At 32.0% G+C, this 20,885-nt stretch overlaps 1 protein-coding gene across 1 annotated transcript; it reads right to left on the minus strand.

Annotated features, from left to right (window-relative positions):
• Positions 1 to 239: 239 nt before the first annotated feature.
• LOC120264773 (UPF0496 protein 1-like) lies at positions 240 to 1,259 on the minus strand. The gene has a single exon (XM_039272604.1). The coding sequence runs from the start codon at positions 1,257 to 1,259 to the stop codon at positions 240 to 242; it is 1,020 nt and encodes a 339-aa protein (XP_039128538.1).
• Between the last annotated feature and the right edge of the window lie 19,626 nt (positions 1,260 to 20,885).

Genomic DNA, 20,885 nt, shown 5'->3' on the forward strand with positions numbered 1-20,885 from the left:
CTCGAGTATCTTATAATGACACACTGATCACATTCATTAAAAGAAGCAAAGCATTTATTGTTAACAAATACAACAACATGTCAACCCAGACAGCAACAAAGTGGCAACTATGCCATAACAAAATCCTCCCTCCAGCTCAAATGCTTTTACTTGTCTCAGGTAAAACCAGATGTTTCTTTATTATTTATTTTTTATTAAAAATAAAAATAAAAACCAGAAACTTTTGTGGACCTTTTGATTCAATCAGTGACAGTTTGCAGAATAGTAGCAATGGCCCTTTTCAGTTCATGACCAAGCCGGTCCACCTTCATCTCTAATTCATCAACATTCTTGGCAAAGGTTCCAGCATTGAGCTTGATCTCAATCATGGCCACTTTCAGCTTTTCTTCCTCTGTCCCATCAATGGCGAACTCAGCTGTGTGAATCATAGACTTAATTTTCCCCTCCAAACTTTCAACAAGAGACCTAATGCTATTCAGCTCATGAATGAGGAAACAGGTCTCCTTTCCCATTGAATCAATGATCTTCCTCTCCTTTTTATAGGGCTTCAGAAACTTCTTCCACATTGAATCCAGCCACTGCTGCAATGGTGCCATGGCTCCAGACGCTGCCGCAAAAGCGGCCGTCACTGCTGGCGGCGCAACCACAGCAGCGAGCACAATGGAGGAGATCGAAACAGCAGCGAAGACCACATAGTAAACAATGTTCCAGAACTTCCTCCATGCCTTGACTTTGCGAAGCTTCCGATCTAGATCTTGCTTGCGGAGGCGGAGAATTTGGAGGATGGACTTCTGGCGCTTGCGCACGAGCTTGAACTCATCGACAAACATCTCAGTGAAGGGATCAGCCTGGTTCTTGAACTCCTTGAGCTTTTCAAGGGCGGCGGAGGGGCGGTGGGCATCTTCGAAGAGGAGCACAGCGATACGAACAAGGAGCTCAGTTTCACGGGCTTTGGAAAGGGAGTCGTTGAGAGCAGTGAAGAAGCGGAGAGTGTCGATGCTGGTCTGGAGGTACTGTTTGACGAAGAAGAGGAGGTTGAGCTTGGAGGGGATCAAGTCTTTGAGCTGCCTAATGTCGTCGGGGGATTCTCGGTTGACGTCATTGAGGGCGGCGGCGGCGGCGTGAAAGGCGGTGAGGGAGAGGGAGTGGAGTGTGGCGGTGTCGGTGTCGGTGGCGACGGTAGAGATGGGCCAGATGGCGCTGCCCGTGCTTCGGGGGAGGGTCAGGGAGACGGAGGGGGTGCTGTTACTGCAACCCATGAATGCAAAATTGCAAATTAGGATTGGGTTTGGGAATTTGGGGTGTGTGTATAATATATAGTAAACAAAGTGGAACACAGCGTTGCCTACTCGCCACCTGCTGTTGCTTGTACTAATGCTTATCTTCTCAATTACCAACTTCCAAGTGAGTCTTTAGTCAATCACTTCTGCACTTCCTTTTTAGGCTAATTTATTAAAATATTGTTTATTTTTAAATTATTTCTCAAAATGCGTGCGCTTTTATATTTTTTTATAATTTTTTTTAAATCAGGCGGTCCACTGTAGTTTTTTAATATTTAAATTTAATTTTTTAAAAAAACAGAGGGCCGTTATTTTTTTAATATTAAGTTTTTATTTTTTTTAAAACTGCGGTCCTGATAGTTTTTAAATTAAAAACATTTTACATTCAAACCCTTATAATTTTCATTAATTTTTCTCATAACTTATTTTTTCTCACTTCTACTATGTTATTTTTACTTTCACTAATTGTAACCGACTGTTAATAATTTAAATAAATAATTTTAATATTAAACTCTTATAACTTATTTATTCTTTCGTCAAGAGTTCCTACGGGCCTTGGTCGGTGTTCCTCTCAACCAAGGTTGTCTTCTTCGTTCAGTATAACAAGAATATGAATTTTACTAGATTTAATGTAAAAAAATAAAATAACATTGCAAGAAAATAAAAAAACTACAATGACAAAAATTTTAAAGAAGAGCTTCTCTATATTGATAATTTTTTTCTTATAGAAATACTTGTGTGTTTTAGAAAAGAAATATGGAGGGTTTATATAGGCCTCCACCTAAGAAATGGATGGCTAAGATCAATTTCATCCAATGGCTCTCATGAATGTAGTAGGTGCCAATTGCCATCAACAATTCATCCCAACAACCCCCTTATGATAAAAAAATATTAAAATTATTTATTTAAATTATTAACATGTGGGTTCATAATTAGTGAAAAATAAAAATAACATAGTAGAAGTGAGAAAAAAATAAGTTATAAGAAAAAAATTAATGAAAAATTATAAAGGGTTTGAATGTAAAATGTTTTTTATTTTAAAAACTATCGGGACCCATGAGTTTTTATAAAAAAACTTAATATTAAAAATAACGGGCCCTGCTTTTTTTAAAAATTAAATTTAAATATTAAAAAAACTACGATAAGGGGCAGCTGATTTAAATAATAAAATATAAAATGCGCATTTCCGTAAATAATTACGGAAATGCACATTTTGGAAAATAATTTAAAAATAAACAATATTTTAATAAATTAGCCTCCTTTTTATTTATCAATTTTAATTGAATTATAGAAACTAAAAAAACTTAAATTAGTTAGTAATTTTAAATTTATAAAATTTATATTAATTTTCTAAATATTATTTTTATTTAAAATATATTTTAAAAAATATATAATTGAATATAATTTATTAAAAATTATAGAAGTACATTAAATATAAATGTTATTAGAGAATGAATTCATCATTATCTCAATTAGTTGTCATTGGTTGTAATAATAAGAAAAGGGCATAACTGTAGTAGCAGTAGTTTTACTGTTGAAGTTTAGTAAGTGTCATGTTTGTAATAGGAAGGTTTGGTAAGTGTCTTGTTAAAAATAGTATGGCTTAAGGGGTTAAGTCTTGGAGCTTATATAAGACCTCTTGATTTGTAAGATGAGAGCATCACTATACCCATCCTTGGCTTGCTCTATGAAATAAACAAATCCCTTGTTCCATGCCAAACACCTCTCCTGCCATCTTCTTGCAATAAATAAAAATCCCTTTTGTGAATACATCTCTCTCTCTCTCTCTCTCTCTCTCTCTCATTCTCATGCATCCCTCTCCCCCTACTCTCTCATCCTAAGCAAGCTTCCGCCCTAACCTTTATTTCACCCGGATAACCCAGGAAGTCTGAGTAAGTTGAAAGGCATCCCCAACGTCCACGTCTTTGTCCTCGTCACGACGGCTCTGTGGATCTAGTGATATCATAACTATAGTCACTTTTCTCAACAACCTCAAGATAATATTTACCATGCAGGGGTAAAACCCTTAACGAGGTCCCCAACATGTAGATAGTAAATTTTATCTTGGAAGTATCACTTTTATTTGATCCATGAACTTTTATCTAAAAATCTAAAAAGAAAATGAATTTTGTACAGATCTTTAGAAAAAATATTTTGAGCTTAAAAGTGAATCTTTTATGTAGAAAAGAATTAATCTAACTAATATGAGGAGTAAGACAAATTGGAGAACACCAAAAAGTACCCGTCAGAAGGACAGGAGGTCCGTTTAGGGGAAATAGAGTGTGGAGGTAAGTATGAACTCTGAAAGTTGGAAAGGATGAACTCTCACATAATAAAAGATAATTATTTTGATTGCAAAAAATTACTGTTAGTTCCTCCGGTGTGGTTTGTGGGTATTAAGTAACACTTAAGCACTCATAGAAGTCTCACACAAACTAATAAAGAAAAAACACACAAACAAACACAAGGAGACACACAGACGTTGGTAACCCGGTTCGAGCCCACTTTCGCTTACGCCTGCAGGGGCCAAGCCCGGAGATAAACAATAAAGATCACTACCGTCTCTAGATTGTCTGGTGCTCACACACTCTCCTCAAAGAGTCACTCAAGAGTCACACCTACAATCTACGAGCAAGGGTAGCTTATATAGACGCACTCAACGTCCCCAAATATAGCACATACCTCTTTTAGAATCTCCGTGACTACTAATTTAAAAACACTCGTCGAAATTAGTCATTGCGAACTCACAGTTTGTAACATGAATTGCAACATGGTACCCGATCGCGACTTGACGCGAGTTCCGGTTACGTTGTGGACGACCTCGAGACCCATCAACCTCCCGGTCGATGCTTAGTCGGTCGATGCGGCCGAAATCTCCCGACCGCGAACTAGCCTACCTCCTCGGGCTCCTCATCACGCGGTCCCTCGCAAGGGGCGCATGCGTCCTTGTGCGTCTTCCATGAAACTTGCCAAACTTAGTCTTCAATCTTCCAAGTTTGGTCCTCAAATCTTGCTTTCAATAGATTTTCAATCAATCAATTCAATCATATCTTCAATTGGTCTTCATTTACACCATGAATAGATCTTTCTTTAATTAAGCTCCACCATATTTAGTCTTCAATCAAATCACCTAAATATGGTCTTGATATGATCTTGTCTTCGAGTTGTAATGCATTGCCAAAATAACTCCACCAAGATCTTTAAGATAGCTTCAGCCATGATCTTCAAGATATTTTGGCTCCATGTTAGAGACTTTACTAAAAAAATAGCTCCATCAAGATCTTCAAGATGTTTGCTTCAGACTCCAAGTCTCCTTGCCATGTCACCATGCTTGCCACATCATCAATTATGCTTTGTCACCTTGGTTGCCACGTCGCTTGGTCTAGGTGTCAAATCATGCCAATAAATAGTGCGGTTGCACTAACAATTACTCTTCTAAGTAATTATGCAAAGTGGAACACTCAAGCTTTGAAAACTGGAGACTCTACAAGGGTGGCCTAGTACCACAGACAGGGAAAGGTTAGTACACTCTAAGACGGTAAGGTTGAACGAGCCAACAGAGAATGTCCATGGTAAAAGGAAGATAATTTTTCAAAAACCCATAAAAATTAAAAAAACTAACGAAAACCAAAAACAAGTTTTTACTTTCAATAAATATAGATCAATTAAAGTTATTTGCCAAATTTAACTTCTAACATATTACATGTTGTGGATCTTCTTGTTGCTTAAGAATTTCTTTAAAGTAGTAGTAACTTTTATTTACTACAAAGTAAAAGTAGATTATATTTTCTGCAAATTTTATTTCAGTTTAATATAAACTGCAAAAAACATAAAAATTAAATAAACCAATTTTTTTTTTACTGCAACAAAAATAAAAAATCAAATATAACACAACAAAAATATTAAATCAACAATATCAACAAAAATATCAAAAAGAAAACAATCATAAATCATCAAATTAAATCAAATTAATGAAAAATCAATCAAAAATTAAATCAAAAAATATCAAACAAATAAAAAATATTAAAAAATCAATGAATCAAATCATTAAAGAAGTAATAGAAAAAATAATTATAATACAAGCAATAAGTATCATAATAACAATATTTGTCTTAATTACCAGTATAATAACACTAAGAAATTTAATTATCTTAAAATTAAAAATATTCATAAAAAGGCAATAAAAATAATATCTAAAATATTAAAGGTATTAAAGTTAGCAATACAAATAATATATTAACAGAAATCATAAAAATAAAAATGGATGCAAAAATGGATTTAATTATTAAGAAATTAAATAATTTAGAAACATAATTATTAAAATTAGAAACAATCATATCCAATCTAGATTACGTAAAAAACAGTATAAAAGAAAAACAAAATCGTAAAAATGAAATAGATGACTTATGTAATCAAATAAAAAATATTTAATTAGGAACAAATCAAAAAATTAGAAAACCAATAACGCCATTTAAAACTTGGACTAAAGAAGAATTATTAAAACCGCCAGAATATAGGTTAAAATTTCCAAGAAATGAAACATTTACTTCAAACAACATAATACTATAAAATTGAATTAATAAAAATAAGATATTATCCTTTAGAAGAATTAAATCAATATAACCTAAAAGATAAAATAAAATATCAAAAATATATATGGCTTAATAAAGTAGAAGAATATCTAACAAAAAAATTAAGAATTATAACAAACGGATCAGAAGAAGAAAAAGAACAATTAAAAAATTGGAAACTTAAATTATTACAAGAATTTGATAATATAGAAATTCAATATGTCTAGAGAAAATCAAGAAAATTCAGAAGATAAACTACAGTAAAAAAATATAGATAACAATAGAAGATTCTCTATCTTAAATCATTTAAAATATACAAATCATATTAATAAACATCATAAAAGACAAGAAGTAACTTACACAATTGAAAAACAACAAAATAAAGCAAGAGATATGAATATAAAACTAATCCCAGGAGAAGAATTGTATAAATTTGGAATATTTGAAACAAAAACAAAAATATATGAACATTATGATGAAATAGAAATATGTTGTACAAGTGATGATAAACAAATTATATTAGATTTAATAACAGAAGAATCATATAACAAACTCATATCATCAGGCTATACATTAATCCATCTAGGCCTAATAATGTTAGGAGTAATAAGATTACATAGAAAAGGATTAGGAAAAAGAATTTTAGTAAGTTTAGTAGAGATAAGACAAATTAAAAATATGACAAAAGCAACTATAGAATCCATGAAATTAAATATGAATTGTGATCATCTAGAAATAATTTATATGACCCTAGAAATTCTAGTTCCACTAGAAACATTTTATAAATATATAAAAATAGTAATAAATTCAAAAGGTTACACTATGATTTCAAATGCAGCAAATTTAATAATAACAAAAACATTCACAGGACAATTGACAAAAAGCTGTAGAGTTAAATATATTTTAACACCTAAAAAAGCAAAATTATTTCTAGAAAACTAAGGATTAAAAGGAATAGAAGGAAAATTTTATCCATTCGAAGTATTAAAAGAAAGTGAATGGAACATTGAACCTATAAATATCCCAACAACATCAAATAGACCAAGTAATGCAGAATTTTATGAAAATATTGATGGTAGTACAAGCATAAGAATGATAGACTATAAAAATAAAGGCATAAAAATAGAAGAACTCCAAAAATAAAATGGATTTAATATATATAACAGATCCAGAATTAATTGAAAAACAATTAAAACCATTAAAGAAATATTTAGGTAATATAAATACAACTGTAATAGATTAAATAAAACAAAGAAGAGCAATTTGGTTAATATGTGCTAAAGATTATGTAACAATAAAACAATTTTATCAAATAAGCTCATAAATACTAATAGAATCTAAAACATTAAAATATGATAATCAAGGAAATTGGATATGAAATATAAAATATATACCAAGAAAAGAATTATATCCATTAGAACATCAACAAAGAACAATCTAATTAAATAAATTGAAAAAAATCCCTAGAAGAACAATTTAAATCTATTGAAAGTTGTTATAAATGAAAGATTTAATAGATTCAACAGATATGACCTCAATAGATACTTTAATAAGTAACTCAATTAAATATACAATAAAAGATAATAGAAATCTAAAAGAAGAAATAAAAGCAAGACAATGCATGTGGTTAAAAGGAGTTAAAAGATATATAACTTTAAGGGATCAAATCCATTATCAAGCGGAATCATTAATAAAAGTAAGAATTAAATCAAAAGGAAAAGATGAAAATGGTAAATCTATTTGGAAACCAACAAAAATAAAATATAAAGATTTTCACCAAGATGAATATTTAAAAAATCAACATAGATTATGGAATTACAAATCAGGATTAAGAAATGAATATAATTCCATAAATATTTGTTATGATTAAAAAATAAAATAAATAAAAAAACTTATAATCTAGATGTAAATCCCAAATATCTATTAGAACAATATAACCAAGTTGAAAATTTTGAAAAATGTGAACATAAATTTGAACCATTTAAAATAAATTATAAAACAAAATGTGATAAATGCTATAAATTCCACATAACAAGACATAGAGCAATATGCTTAAAATGTGAATTATCATTATGTAGGAAATGTGTATTAGATTTATGCAATTTTATTTTTGAAGAACAAAAAATAGAAAAGCCAAACAATAAATTCAGACAAGATAAAGAAATAATTGAACAATTATTAAAAAGAATCAAAACTCTTGAAGAAGAAGTTGATAATTAAAAAGAAAAATTAAGAAATAAGAAAGAACAAAGTAAAGGAAAAGGTATAATTATTCAAGAACAAAATATAATACAAGAAGAAAGGAATATTTTAAACAAATCATTAGAAAAATATGATGACTAAGAAAAGAAAAATAGATAAGGAAAATACTATAGAATTAGAAACAATGATTAAAAAATTCAAAGAATTCAAAGACAAAATAATATTGAAATATCACATAACACATTCTAGAAGTAAAATTGTAGATTCATTACAAAATACAATAGACTTAATCACAAAAAGAAAAAGAAGACTTATGGAGAAAATAATGAAATAAGAGAGAAAAAAATTAACAATATCACAAAAGATTACAAAAATAGAAAAATAAAATAAAAGAAATACAAGAGAATATAAAACAGTCGGAAATGAATAACTACCTAAAACAACAATAAGCAATAAACTTCCCATTCTTACAACAAGAATTTAATCTCTGTCCATCTCCCTCTTTGAATCTAGGAATAGAAGTCTCAGAAAAAACTGAATCTCCATTGTTCTTATCCCTTTGAGAAACATGTAATTTAAACATTACCCCATAGTTTGTCCATTCGCATTAGAGAAAACCGTGACTGCAAAACCAGCAGGTTCATATGCGTTTTTTTTATTGTGGGTACTATGTAACTAAATCCCTAAAAAAAACAAACAGACAAATGTTTGTTCATCTGAATAATGAGAGCTGTGGCTACAAAACCAGTAGGTCCATATGCGTCTCTTGTTATGGTGAAAACCTGGCTATCTTTAAACCTCAAAGACATGCAATAAACTTATTGGTATCATACACTTTTTGATTCATCACTAAAAAATTATTAATACTAAGTGAAGCATGCATGTATTTGACTTCGCTTGCTCTCAAGAAGGTTCCATGTTTTTGTGGAGTTTGGTCCCTTTTATTTGCATGTTGATAATGTCATGTGCATGGATTAGTTTAATTTGATGTTGATTTAAGGGTTTATGTTGCAACGTGTCATATGCAATGAAGCATCTTTATATACCATGGAATATTCGTTATGTCATTCTAGTGCAGTACATGGGATTTTAATATATTCACACTAAATTAAAAGTTTTTTTTAGTAAAATTTAATTAAAGTATATGGTAAACTTTTAAAGGAAAGTAAATAAAATTGAAACAAGTGCAAGACTTTATGAAAGAGTTTCATTGTCAATTTCATAATTTGATAAATAAAAATCTTTAATATATCCTAAGATCAATTATTTGATATTTATATTTTGAAAAATTATTATAAAAATATTAATCTCAATAATCAATAATTGATTGATTAACGAAAATATCAACTTTAATATAAGATGCATGTTTGCTACTTTAATATATATATATATATATGAGGGTGTAACTTCTACCGACGTTCTCAGAATTCAAATCTACACAAGTTTGTTATCAACCATTAGACTGTAATCCAACGGTTGATACACTTCAGGTGCATAGTAGTACTGTGCTTGTAAATTGCAACACAATGAAAAGTGGGATGGGATCCAATTTCATTTCTACTAGACCTACAAGAACTAAAAAAAACTAAAACCTAAAACAAACAAACCCTGTTAAACCCTAATTTGTACTCATTATATCTCTATAACCCTTAATGTGTTCAACTCCGGACGTTCTGCGAACGTTCACAGATGTGTATCATATATATATATATATATATATGCAAAATCTGTAATATGTAAATTAAGATAAGATAGGATATTTATTATTATTAATTTTATAATTTCATATATATATATGATATATGATAAATAATATTAATCTATTTTTATATTTTAAAAGGTTATTTTAAAAATATTAATGGGATAAGATATTTATCATCATTAATTAGAAAAATTGTTTATTAGTCCCTGAAACTTTTCAAATATTCCATTCAATCCCTCTGACAAAAGTCTATACTATTGTTAATTTCATTATTTGATAAATAAAAATCTTTAATTTATCATGAGATAAATTATTTGATATTTATATTTTAAAAAATTATTATAAAAATATTAAATCTCAATAATTAATAATTGATTGATTAATGAAAACATCAACTTACACAAAACAATATAAGATGCATGTTTACTACTTATATATATATATATATATGAGGACGAATCTTATGCCCATGTTCTCAGAATTCAAATCTACACAAGTTTGTTATCAACTGTTGGACTACAGTCCGACAGCTGATACACTTCAAGTGCATTGTAGTATTGTGCTTAGAAATAGTAGCACAATGAAAAGTGGGATGCCATCCAATTTCATTTCTACTATTATCAATTTCATAATTTGATTAATAAAAATCTTTAATTTAATAAAAGTCTATACGTATTGAGGAGCTAGCATGTGCTTTCATGAAGAAATGAGATTTCAACTAGCAGGGGGCATTTTGATAATTTGTCTGGGTGGTGGAGTTTAATTGTTTTATGAATCCCATTTGATGGGAAACATGTCAAAAAACACAAGTCACAACTTGTTGTACAAGCTTGTGAGTCATACCAGAATTTGGCCAAATTCCATTGTCTTGCCCTCGAAAATAGTAATTTTGCCTTTTATGGTAATATTTGATTTGATTATATTTTGAGCTTGAAATCTTGGATTTGTAGGTCATTTTTGGCATTAGCTTTTGTTTGCTAGGTCCTTCATTTTCTTGCTGAAATTTGAAAACTTGTAGTTTCTGGCAAATTTTTGAATCTTCTCCTTTTTTGTGTTTTTCTCGTATCTATCTTTGGGTCTATTTATTTTAAGCCTATAGGCTAGGGTGGGATCAGTCTTGTAATAAGTCTTTCCTTGAGTAATAAAATTTACTACAATTTTCTGCCCAATCCTGGAATCTCTGATCAATAGGTTGGAAGGCTTGTTACTGGCATTCGTGCAGGAATCAATAGTTTTAAGATTATCGTTGCATCATATGTGTAGTATATGTATGCACATTTTCAAAATATGACGATGTTTTAAACAAACTCGTACTCACCTCGGCACAAGCGCATAATTGGTTGTTCACAAACTCAAACATGAAGCATTGGTGTAATTACTTATTCTCAGGATGCTGATGGTGTGAGATGTACTCGGACATTGTTGAATCGTTTAATGCATGGATAAGACAGGTACACCACCTTCCTGTGTGCAACTTAGTGGACTCCATCAAGTCTGCTTCATAACTATATTGTTGAATATCTTATTCATTCAGGATCTATATTTGATGTGCTCAAATTTACTTTTTCTTATACTTATTAGGCTTTTAGATTACTTTCAAAGATTTTCCTCTAGTATTTGTCTTTCCTAGTTAACATTATTGATTATACTTTTCATATTTATGATTGTGTTTAGCTATGTCCGTTACTGTATAGTTACAAATTCTTTGGCTTTAGTATCTTTTTATTACATGCGAAATCCACACATCTTTATTTACATTTGGTCTAATCCATAATTGTCATAGGTATAAGGCACTAAACATGAGGTATGATTGACACCAGCAATGTGAGAAATGGGACACCCATCTTTGCCCCGTGGTTCACAAGAAGATCAAAGAAATCATAGAGGAAAACAGATCCGTTTTCGTTGGCCACTCTAATACGGAACAGTATGAGGTTATTGATCGCCATAGCAACTTTGTCAATTTTCGTGACACGGTATGCTCGTGCCGACATTGGCAAATTTACGGTCTACCATGTCAACATGCTTGTGTGGCGATCATGCAGACTGATACTAACGTTCACCGTTTTCAGGGAGGGGCAAAGGGTTCTAGTTGCGGAGGAACATATTCCAATTCCAATTCTGAGTCCGATTAATCTTGCCTCAAGTTTACTAATTGATGATCTGAGTGCTTTCATTTCATTGATGACCAGCATGAATTTCTCATCATCAGTAGCCTTCCTTTCAAGGTTAGATGAGATAGAATGACTGTGACTTTGTCAGCCCTTTGTGAGAGATGCCTTTGTTGTCCTTGATTTACTAACCCCTGATGCTTGCACACCAGTAGCCAAATCCACCATGTTTCTTTGTGTGTTAGTAAACTTAGCTCTTACAAGACCAATGAGGTCAACTTAGCTCTTACAGATAATTCTAAATAAAAAATTCTATAGTTATTTACTTCTGTTCCCTTGAGTGAGTCCAGTAGTATAGTTACACCGGCTTGTTTCTTGAAATTATTTTAGCCATAGCAGAGGATCCATGGTATTTTTCCAAAGAACACCTTCTTGTGGTCGGTACCCATTACCTCATAGAACCAAACATTCTATAAAATGACACAAGCTCTAAGGTATCCTATCATGGATTTCTTCCCTATGCACTCAAGCTTCACTTATGCAGCTACAACCAATGTTTAAAAAGGCGAAAGGCACATTTGAGGCGTTTTGCTTTTATAAGGCGAGGCGTAAGCCTCAAGGCGGTCTGAGGCATAAGCCTTAACAAAAACTGAAAATGTAAATAGTAATTGACAAAATAGTCATGAAATTAATAATAAAAAGATTATTTGTCTTTGGTTTTTCATAGTTTTTAACTTAAACTTCATAGTTCATTCTAATTTCTAAGAAAATGTTTTGTAATTGCACAAAATAGCAATCGATTTTTTTTATAATTTTTTTAGAAATATAGTTAGTAAAAAAAATTAAGGGTTATTTAAATGGATCTCTTGTATATCCATTTATTTAAAAAAACCAAAGAATAATTGATTTCAAATTTTCAATTTTTGATTCATTTTTAAATGATTGGTTGCGATTCCATTTTTAAATGATTAGGTACACTATATTTTTAAATGATTAGTTAGATAACTTAGAATTAGAATTTATTTTTAAATGATTAGTTGGTTACTTGGTAATTTACAGATTGATTAATAAGTATGTCAAATCTTTTGTGGTGAGTTTTTTAATACATAATTATATCATTTTGATGAAATTTTAAAATTAGTATTAAATAAATTAAGATTTCTTTCATTCATACAGTATAGAAACTTAGCAATCTATCTATATATTGGTATATTAACTATGTATACATCAGATAGGGAGAAAGAAATGGTGGTGGGTGAGGCGCACGCTTCTTGCACCTCGAGGCAGTGCATCTTGAAGCGGAGCGCCTCACCCAGTTGAGGCATAAGATTTATGCATTTTATAGGAGGCGTACGCCTCGCCTCAAAGCGTGCCTCGAGGCGTACGCCTCAACCACTTTTTTAAACTATGGCTATAACAGGTGCATCCGGAGAGAAGTTAAGTGGCTTTCGTGTTACAAAAAAAAGTTTTGTGGCCACAGCGTTAAAAAGTTCAAACATTTGTGGCCATGAGTGAAATGAACCCGATTTTCACAATTTGAGAAGCGTGATGATATAACAAACTGGTTGATATTAAATTTGAACTTTCTTGAATAAATGATAAAAAATTGATAGCATAGCCATTTCTTGAACCTATTTTCTAGTGGGTAAGGTGGTAGGGCTTCTTCTCTTGTAGGGGATTTAGTCTTTGTCCGCAAGGGAAAATGTCCATTTGCCAATTTTTTTAAAATAAATATAGATAAGCTACAGAACATCAATTATTAAGATGAGAAAGGAGTTAAAACTAACAAAAGAAATAACACAAAAATACACTTAAGGTTTGAAACAATCAAATTGGTAAATGTATAAGCCATACCATATATTCCAACACCATAGCTTGATTACTCTAATAGTGTGCTTTCACCATTGAACTCAAGACCTGATGTTACTCAAGCGTGAGTCGGGCTTCCACCTTTGGTAATTATGGTTTTATGGGCTTTAATCCATCCCCTTTGATGTTTTTAACACCGTATCCCTTGTCAATCCTTTCGTCAAAGGATCTGTAAGATTTAATTCAAACTGTATATAATTAATCGAAATTACCCCACTTATAATCAACCCTTTTATAGAGCTATGTCTTAGTCCAATATGTCAGGATTTTCCATTGTAAACTTGGCTATAAGACTTTGAAAGTGTAGACTGGCTATCACAATGTAGAACTATTGGTGCTATCGGCTTGGGCCATATAGGAATTTGAAGTAATAAGTTTCTAAACCATTTTGCTTCCTTACTACACGCAACCAATGCTATAAACTCAAATGTCATGGTGGAGTCTGCAATACATGTATACTTCTTTGATCCCCAAGAAATATATAGCATCCCTACCAAGTGTGTAGACCCATCCACTTGTAGAAGCATAATCCCCAGTGTGATTTACCCAACTAGCATCTGTATATCCTTCTAATTTGAAGGATTACCACTATAGGTAAAACTGTAATTTATTGTTCTTTTCAAATATTTTAATACTCTATACACAACATGCCAGTGGTCCGTACTTGGATTACTTGTGTATTTACTTAACCTTCCTACGGCATAAGCTATATCTGGTATTGTACATGTCATGGCATACATCAAGTATCCAATTATTTTAGAATATTCTAGTTGCCTCACATGACAACCTTTATTTTGTTCCAACTTGATACTAGAATTAAATGGTGTAGAAACAGAACAACAATTATAATAATCAAATTTCTTTAATATTTTCTCAATGTAATGAGATTGGGCATACTAAGACAATTGTTATCCTTAATAATTTTAATTCCTAGAATGGCATCCACCACTCCCATATCTTTCATGTCAAAGTTGTTAGATAAGAATTTCTTTGTTTGTATAACTTCATTTATATCAGTGCCAAAGATAGACATGTCATCTACATACAAGCAAATTATGACACATTTTCCATCATTAAATTTACTATGACACATTTGTTAGATTCATTAATTTTATACCCATTTGCTAGAATCAGCTTAACAAATTTTTTATTCTACTGTTTAGCGGCTTGCTTAAGTCCATAAAGAGACTTAATTAGTTTACACACTTTATGTTGTTGATCAGAAAAAACAAACCCTTCCGGTTGTTTTATATACACTTTTTCTTCCAATTCTCCAATAAGGAAGGTTGTTTTAACATCCATTTTATGTATTACAAGATTGTACATTGAAGCAAGTGCAATAAGCACTCTAATAGTAGTAATTCTTCCAACCGGTGCAAAATAATCTATTCCTTCTGATGAGTGTACAACATGCATGTATTTTATATTAATTTGTACACTAATTCGACATGTATTAGAACTAAATTGCGGAGTTTGATGCTAAATATAGTGGGTTTTATATTCTCAGGCTTAGAACAGTACTTCAATATGATAGAGAACCAAAGAAAGCATTTGAGACCCAAAACGATGAAATTGGAGCTCTCTCAGCATCATGTGGTTAAGAACAAGGCAAACTGGGTGGCTTACGGCCAGCTTACGACCAATCTTACTACTGTAAGTCAATTCCAGAGTACCTTGCGGGCATGCTTAAGTCCGTAAGGAGGATTCAAAGCCAATTCAGAGGATATTACATGGAAGGTTTACACCCGTAAAAATGCCTGTAAGGACCATCCAGAGGGACTTATGGTCCATCCTTTACGGTTGTATGTTGGATCGTAACACAAACAGAAGACCTTATGGACAGGACTTACGGCTGTAACTGTACCCGTAAGGCTCACGACCATCTTTTCCAGCTTCCTTACGGCTATGTCCTTACGCCTGTAAGCAGCCCGTATCAGCCGAGTATAAATAGAACTTAAGAGGATTTTAAGGGCAACTTTTCGTTAGTCTATTCAAATCTTTAGGCGATTCTTGGAGGTGAAGTTTTGGAAAAAAAAAAAGATATAAATCTCCAATACTTAAGTGGCGATTTCTAGAGGGATTCGGATATACATTGAAGGGGATTGAAGATCGTAGCCGTCGAGACCATCTTGGCGGCGTGCGTGGAAGCTTTCCAAGCAACTCCTCCAGCTATTCTTCATCCTCCTAGGTATAGAGAATTGAGTTTTCATGGCTCTTATATTTTCCTTCTCTATTTGTATCTTAAATACTTGCCCTCCATTAATGGAGTGTTAATTTCTAAATATTTGGGTATAGTTGAATTATAGGGTTTATTTTCTTGATTTTGGTTGTCGGATCATTGATGTTTTAATTGATTTCTTATTTGCAATCGTATCTATATGAGTCTAATTGTGTGACTGATTGCTTGGTTGCTAACGAGGTGAAAGCCCTAGCTATAAAACCTTGTATTCTTATGTGATGAGAAGAAATTCTCACCTAACATAGACTTGCCGCAATTCGAGAGGATAGTGGGTACATCTCTAGTTAGAGTATCTAGAAGACTTTGTCTTCCACAATCCTTCCGAGTGAATTGATGATAATCTCCATACTCTTTGCAATAATGTGGAGTGGATTTTAGAAGAAATCACATTTTTTCTTTGTATTCGGATTAGGGGTAATTTCTCTTTTTTAGGGGAGATTATCTACTCAAGAGATTTTCATTAGTTCACAATAAGGTTTGATAGAGTGTTCATGCAATTGTGTGGATGTCTAAATTAACTCTACATCTATTTAGTTACATCTCACCTGAGAAATCAGGGTTTTGTATATTTCTGAAATCCTTTCGGTTCAAATAGTATTGCATGTTTAAACAACCATTGTCCTACACCTTATAACCCTAGAGGGATGCTATGACAGGACATCGTTTTCTTCCTTGATTTCTCTCATACTATTTCCCGTATTTTCTTGCTTTTGTTTACTTTTGTTCACACACATTACTCCATTATTCAGGATATTTTTCAAATCTAGAGTCATTACTAGTATTCATTGTCTTCCCTATGGACTGACACTCTGCACTCACTCACAATTTATTACATGATTGGCGAGTACACTTGAGTCCCATCACCTTCTTTTTCTGTAAACCCCTTAGCAACTAATCTTGCTTTAAATTTATCTGTGGTTCCATCAACTTTTATTTTATTTTTGAAAATCCATTTACAACCAATTGGTTTGGAACAATGTGGGAGGTCAACTACTTTCCATGTTTTATTCCCCATTATTGAGTCCATTTCATCTTGTATTGCTTCTTTCTAAAAGGCTGCACCTTGAGATTTCAAATCCTCTTCAATGCTTCAAAATCACTTTCTATATTAAAACAAATAGGTGCATGGCTTTGAATTCTCTCACTTGTTCCTTCAACAAGGAACATGAAGAAATATGGGCCATATGTTTTTTCCCTCCTAACCCTCTTACTCCTTCTAGGTTCTATTTCTTCTAATGTATCATTAGTAGAAATATTATCCCCTGGATTGAATTTCTTATTTGAATGTAACATGTCCTTTGGTTTAGGACTTGAATTATAAATTTACTTTCTTGAAAAATCGTATCTCTTGACTCAATAACTGTATTTATAGAATAATAATCATTTGGTTAAATTACCAAGAACCGGTATGATTTACTATTTTTAGCATATCCCAAGAAAATATATTCAATTCTTTCTTCACCAATTTTCTTTCTTTTGGGTTCTGAAATTTTAACTATTGCCCTACAACCCCAAACTTTAAAATAGTTAAGATTGGGTTTTCTTTTCTTCCAAAGTTCATATAGGGTTATCTTGTTCCTTTTATTAGGAACCCTATTTAATATATAGTATGCAGTTAGCAATGCTTCACCCCAATATCCACTTGTTAAACCAGAGTAAGATAACAAAGCATTTGTCATTTCTTTTAACACCCTATTTTTCCTTTTGGCTATACCATTTTGTTGTAGGGAATAAGAAGTAGTTACTTTATGAATTACTCCAACGGACTCAAAATATTTTGGATCATAGTATTCTCCTCCTCTATCAGACCTCAAATATTTAACAACAGTTTCACATTGAAGTTCTACTTTAGTTTCAAAAATCTTAAAACTTTCTAAAACTTCAACTTTTGAATGCATTAAATAAATATAACAATATCGAGTGCAATCATCAATAAATGTCACAAAATATTTTTTTTGCCACCTATAGTAGGCCAACCATGTAAATCACAAACATCAGAATGAATTAATTCTAATATTTTAGAATTTCTTTCTACTATAAGAAAAGATTGTCTTGTTATCTTAATTAACATACAAGTAGTACAAGATTTATGTTGTCTAGAAGTCATTGGAATTAAATCAATATTCATCATATCATTTAATTTGCGAAAATTAACATGACCTAAAAAAATATAATGCCATAAATCACAAGTGTCAACAAAATAAACAGAATTATAACTATTATTAATTTTAGCAATGTTCATCTTGAACATGTTCTCACAACAATAATTTTTGCCTACAAACATTCCAACCGTAGAGAGAATAAACTTATCTCCCTTAAAGACAAACTTAAACACAAACTTACTAAGTAAAGGTACAGAAATTAAATTCCTCCTAACTTTTGGTATATAATACACATCTTTCAAAGTAAGAACCTTTCCAGAGTAAACTCAATTTCCACTATCGCTTTGCCCTTGAGTTGGACATGACTTGAAGCATTTCCCATGTAGAGCACATTTTCATCTTCTTCCTTGAGTGTATTGAAGAGAACTTTGTTTTTACACACATGATGAGTTGCACCAGAATCCACCAGGCCACCATTATTCATTATCTTCAACCATGTTAATTTCAGATAGTACGACCTTAAGATTGTTCTTTGAGGAGGAACTCTTCTCTTGCATCCTTTTGAAGAAGCAACACTCTTTCTTTTAATGACCAACTTTCTTACAGAAGAAACAACATCATTTCTTTTTCTTGTTATTGCGACCATCTTGTGCATGTAATTCTCCATTATACTTTTTCTTTTTCTTAGATTTTCTGTGGGACTCTGTCACACCCACCCCTTCTACCGAGGTAAATGTGGCACCCATCAGTTAAAATTCTCTTTTAACTGGAAACTGACACCCTGCTTTAAGCAAAATCAGACCTACAAATCACAATTTACAACTTCTCACCAAGTACAGGTTCAAATACAGAAATACAATAAATATAAATATTCAAATTTGCGGGTACAACCGCTACAAGATCACAACAACAATAAATAAAAAGAAAGGAAGGGGGACCCACTGCAATCCTGGACTCAACCCTGACTAGCGCTATACTCAATCAGGCAATCTAGGGTCCTTCTCCTGCAGCTACAGCACATTCAGTTGGTCGGTAGTGGCTTAATAATTTTAAATACTTAAATACAATGTATATAAAGTATATAAATACCAACTGCTCAAATAATTTTCCAACTTTTTCAAAATACCAGAATTCTAGCAAAATACAATCTTTAAAGAACTCTTGAAACATAAATTCAACATAAATCAACATCAATTTGATTTTCTCAGAAAACACAAATTTTGTGAGAGACTGCACTCATCACAAATCAAAAATAACATAAATCTCAAATTCAAAATAAAGCAATACCCAACACTCACCCAGCATAACATGGTCTAGAAAACTCTCTAAACCTTCGCCGTGGCGCGGCTGAGGTTCGAGCCGTCAAGGAACTCATGTCCCTAACGTTGACCCATCGGGTTCACCGATCCGTGACCCTGGCCACCCGACTGAATATCCGATCGTGGCTCTACACTCCCACCCGAACTGGCCCTCGTAGTAATCAGCCGGTCAACACGCCACCTCAACAAGCTGGCCGTGGAGACCGCCTACTGCAGTAGGATATCACCAAAACAAATCACCACAATAAATATAACTCCACTCGGAGTACGATACCATGTTATAATTACAAAAATAATTTGCAAGTCCCAACACAAGAAGCAACATGGAAATCCTTTCCTTTCAACAATTCAAAATTTGTTTCAAGCCTAGGATTTCACCAAATCAAATATTTCCACAACAAGTCTCAAGTTTCATACAAAATAAAGATTTCACAAATTCATGGATACATATATCAATCACAATTTCCACGATAACAAAACAAAAAGCCAAAATGAGACATCCAAGATTTTTCTCAATAAAAACTATCATTCACCAAAAATACTAGAAAAAGTCCAAATCCAGGACACCATTCCTATACTAGGAATGAAAATCAGATCTACAAATATCTGTCGATGAAAACCATTTTAATACGCGCATACGATTTCACAAATCATTCCAAATCAAAAAGCATATGTAACCATCCAAAAATAAATATATGAATTGAATAATTAAATCACATATACATGTATTTCCACTATTCACAAATACGTATATTATACAAAAATGGTGTATCAATACAGTTATCATGGCACATCGTAGGAAAATAAATATAAGTATATTTCGACCTTTTATACTGAAATTAAACATGATAAAAATGAAATACTTAAACATTTATTTCCAAAATACTAGCCATTAAACAGTTATTTCATAATAATAATAAATAATTAATTATTTAAAATAATAGCCACTACCAACTCACCTGGTGTCCTTGAGTTCTTTCATAGACACGGAACTCCTCCCAAGCCTAATCAACACCCTAAGCGGGGATAACATAACAAAATAAATACTACATTTAAACTCAAAATAAAATACAAAAATAATAATAAACTCTCTATTGGCCCACTCACTCCAATCGGTTCAAAACCCCGACCTGCATAATCAAATCTGGGTCTCCAATTGCACTTAAGCTCAACTCAAATCAGGCTGAACTATCTCGAACCAACCTCAATTCCATTGAACCAAACTCAAATTCACTGAACCAAACTCAATTTTTACTGAACCAGCCTTGAACCAACTCAATTCTTATACAAAAATCCATTGAACCAACTTGGTTCAGTCCAAAAATCCTTAACCCAAATCAATTGAACCAAACCCTAAACCATCTCAACTTCGATTTGATCAAACCCAACTCAACCAAAACCAATTCAACTCAACCAATTTCAATTTGGTTAAACCCAACCAATTCAATCTAACCATCATCATTAACACCTTAATCATCATCATCATCAAC

This window comes from Dioscorea cayenensis, chromosome 7 (assembly GCF_009730915.1).
Source record: "Dioscorea cayenensis subsp. rotundata cultivar TDr96_F1 chromosome 7, TDr96_F1_v2_PseudoChromosome.rev07_lg8_w22 25.fasta, whole genome shotgun sequence".
Classification (NCBI taxonomy): domain Eukaryota; kingdom Viridiplantae; phylum Streptophyta; class Magnoliopsida; order Dioscoreales; family Dioscoreaceae; genus Dioscorea; species Dioscorea cayenensis.